Source organism: Aplysia californica, unplaced genomic scaffold, assembly GCF_000002075.1.
Source record: "Aplysia californica isolate F4 #8 unplaced genomic scaffold, AplCal3.0 scaffold00136, whole genome shotgun sequence".
In the NCBI taxonomy this organism is placed as follows: Eukaryota; Metazoa; Mollusca; class Gastropoda; order Aplysiida; family Aplysiidae; genus Aplysia; species Aplysia californica.
This window is the reverse complement of record NW_004797406.1, coordinates 835,737-839,144: the sequence shown is the minus strand read 5'-3', so window position 1 is coordinate 839,144 and position 3,408 is coordinate 835,737. Positions and strand designations below refer to the sequence as shown.

At 40.4% G+C, this 3,408-nt stretch overlaps 1 protein-coding gene across 1 annotated transcript in view; it reads left to right on the top strand.

The window, feature by feature from the left end:
- Positions 1-3,408, top strand: part of LOC101862868 (trissin receptor) — a gene marked incomplete at its 5' end in the record, with an annotated part of 72,095 nt that overhangs the window by 54,565 nt on the left and 14,122 nt on the right. Inside the window, 1 exon segment of the mRNA XM_035969306.1 lies at positions 1,050-1,171. Within this exon segment, the coding sequence (XP_035825199.1) occupies positions 1,050-1,171 (122 nt within the window).

Sequence of the window (3,408 nt, the reverse complement as noted above, 5' to 3'; positions counted from 1 at the left end):
GCTGCTGCTGCTGCTGATGATGATGATGATGATGATGATGATGATGATGATAATGATGATGATGATAATGATGATGATGATGATGATGAGGATGATGATCTGGAGGAGGAGGATAGTAATGATGACGTTTTAGTTTGTTACTGTTGCTCTCTCCACAGACTGTAATAATACTATAGATACTCAAGTGTGTACTTTCCCCTGTTTGATTGTCTCTGTGTGTGTGTATGTGTACGTGTCTGTGAGTGTATGTGTGTGTGTGTGTATGTATGTGTGTGTGTGTGTGTGTGTGTGTGTGTGTGTGTGTGTGTGTGTGTCCCTATGTGTGTGCGAATGTTTATATATAGCAATGTGTGCGTGTGAGTTTGTTTCTCTGAATAATCAAGTCAATAGATCTGACATCACTAACACTTCCCACCCCCTCTCCCGCTTAACCCCCTCCCTATCTCACGTTTCTGGTTCCTTCCGTAACACACCTTGTTTTTAATTCTTTGAATCCGGCTTGCCACTTATATGACGTTTCTGGGGTACTGATTTCATCAAACGGAAATTCCACATCTGGTCCTGTGCTACATTACTACCTATTTTCTCGTGATCATTTGTCCAACTGTGAGGTGTGTTGATAAAATGAGTTACTTATCGGATTTTAGCCTTTTGGAAATTGATACATAAACTTTATTGGTGGAGTTTGTACAACTTGTATGTCCGGAAAAATAAAAGACATGGTAGACTGGAACAAAATAGGATTTATTGAAATCGTATAAATCTGACCCTCGAGTTGGTTTTCGGCCGATATCTCCATTCTTCGATTGCAAGAAGTAACTCATTTTGTCAACACACATTACAAAAAAGAATAGTTTCCATGCTCACACAAACAAATCCATCAATATGTAACTGAAGTATAACCGTTCTTAAGTAACACCCTTCACCTCTGGGTACCGGGTACTGAAAATTGTGGAATCCCTTGCATACCGAAATACTTAAAACAGCTTACTTTCTCTTTTAAAAAACCAAAACCAACAACTTTTTTCTCTTTGTTTGACCCCTTCCAGACACACCTGTGATGCGCTGTGACACCTCCATCACTCTAGTATGGCACAAGGTGTACCTAGTGGTCAGCACCATGCTCTTCTTCATCCTTCCCTTGGTGGTCATCTTTTTGCTCTACACCAAGGTAAGAAATTCTTTCTCATTGTATTTTCACAACCGCTCCAACTAGACGAACGTGTGGACTAGGACCAATCTAGAGCCGGCCTTGAGGGCGGAGGATTGGAGGGGGGGGGGGTGCTCGACTCGTGGCCTAGAAGTTAAGGTGTACGCCTCTCTCATTCAGAGGTCCCGGGTTCGAATTCGGGCCGTGACGGGAAAAACTTTCTTCTCTAACTTTGTCTCCTTTCACTTCCTTTCCTACTCTCTAGCAATGATCTGTTGTCTGCTTTCGTCTTCACTTTCTTCCCCCACCCACTCCATCTCCTTTGCCCCCTCCACTGGGCTCCTGGCTCTTTCTGCAGCCTTTCTACTGCTTTTCATAGGCTCCTTCTTACTGCTGTCTTTCAGCCACACCCCTGATCTTGTGGTAGGTAAGATCCACACTTAACTTTCTATGAGCAAAGGCGAACAATCTCAGAGGTCCTGTGCGCACGTTGCGCACGTTAAAGATCCCTTGGAGGTCTAAAATCGATAAGAGTAGGCTTCGGCCTCCACCCGGACAAAATTCAAAATTTTCTAGCTACTGAAAATGTTTAATGTGTCCCGCGTCCTCATATGACCTTATGTAGTTGCGAGCGCAGTAAAACACTTACTCCCCCAAAAAAAGAAAAGAAGAAGAAAGAAGGAAAGCGCAAAAGGATGCGCGTACAGAAATAAAGAAATAAATAAGGGAGGATTTTTTTAGTTTAAAGGGATGATGTAATGCAAAAAAAGGAAAAAAGGGAAGAAGGATGGTTGAGAGAAGGTAAGGAAGATACAAAGGCAGCAAGAAGGAAAGAGAGAAATGAACTGAAAGAAAACAATGAAGAAAGTAATAAAATAAAGAAGGACAGACACAAGTAAAGGAGAAAATAAAAAGGGAAAGAAAGAAAAATAGAAAGGAAAAAAAGGAATGAACAAAGAAAGAAAGGAAGAAAGAAATGAACAAAGAAAGAAAGGAAGAAAAGAAGAAACAAACAAACAAACAAACAAACAATGGCGCTCATATGACCTTATGCAATTACGAGCGACGTAAAACTTCTACTAAAAAACAAACAAGCAAACAAAGAGAGAAAGAAAGAAATAACCAAAGGAGCGAAAGAAGAATGGAAGAAAGGTTGTTAAAGAAAGAAGAAAACGGAAAAGTAAAAAAGAATTAAAGAACAGGAAAAGAAGAAAACAAAGGCTAAAGAAGGTAAAAATGAGTAAAAGACGGGAAAAGGACGGAAAGATGCAAGGAATACAAAATGAAGAATGAATGATAAAAGACCCAGAAAAGAACGAAATGGGAAGAGAAAAAGAAATGAAAAAGTACATAAGGTTTGGTAGAGAGTCGAAATGGAGGAGAGGAGGAGAGAAGGGGGAAAAAGGAAAAAAGAAAGATGGACAAAAAGAAAGCAAGGAAGGAGTAGAAAGGAAGAAAGAAGGAAGAAGGTAAAGAAGCAACCAAGGATGAACAGAAACAGGAGGAAAGGGAAGAGTAGAACTGAAGAAAGAAGAAAGGAAAGAGGAATGGAAAACTTAAGGAAAAAATGCTCGAAGAAGAAAGAAAGAAATAGAAGGAACAGGGACGGAATAAGGAAGGATAAGTGAAAGGAGAGGGAAGAAAGGAAGGAAGGAAGAACGAAGGAACGAAAGACAGAGAAAAGGAACAAAGTGCTCTTGAAAAAAAAAAAAGAGAACATGAAAGACAGAGTGCCGTGCTGTTTGGAAATGACTCCGTAAATCCTCAATGAACCGACAGTTTGCCATCTTGGAGTAGGCCCTAACATCCCATGCTAGTTTACGACACAGTACTAGGAGCACGGGTTGTTTTTTTAAAAGTAGGTAACGGTAAACTTCAAATCTCCATTTGGAACTCACATGCCAAACTACAGAAATGTGAAGCCAAAATTTGCGTGTCGCTATGACGTAAAGGATATTTTTACAAGAGAGAGAGAGAGAGAGAGAGAGAGAGAAAGAGAGAGAGAAAGAGAGAGAGAGAGAGAAAGAGAAAGAGAGAGAGAAAGAGAGAGAGAGAGAGAAAGAGAAAGAGAAAGAGAGAGAGAGAAAGAGAGACAGACATAGAGTGAGAGAGAGAGAAAGAGAGAGAGAGAAAGGGAGAGAGAAAGAGAGACAGACAGAGAGACACAGTGAGAGAGAGTGAGAGATAGAGATAGATAGATAGATAGATAGATAGATAGATAGATAGAGAGAGAGAGAGAGAGAGAGAGAGAGAGAGAG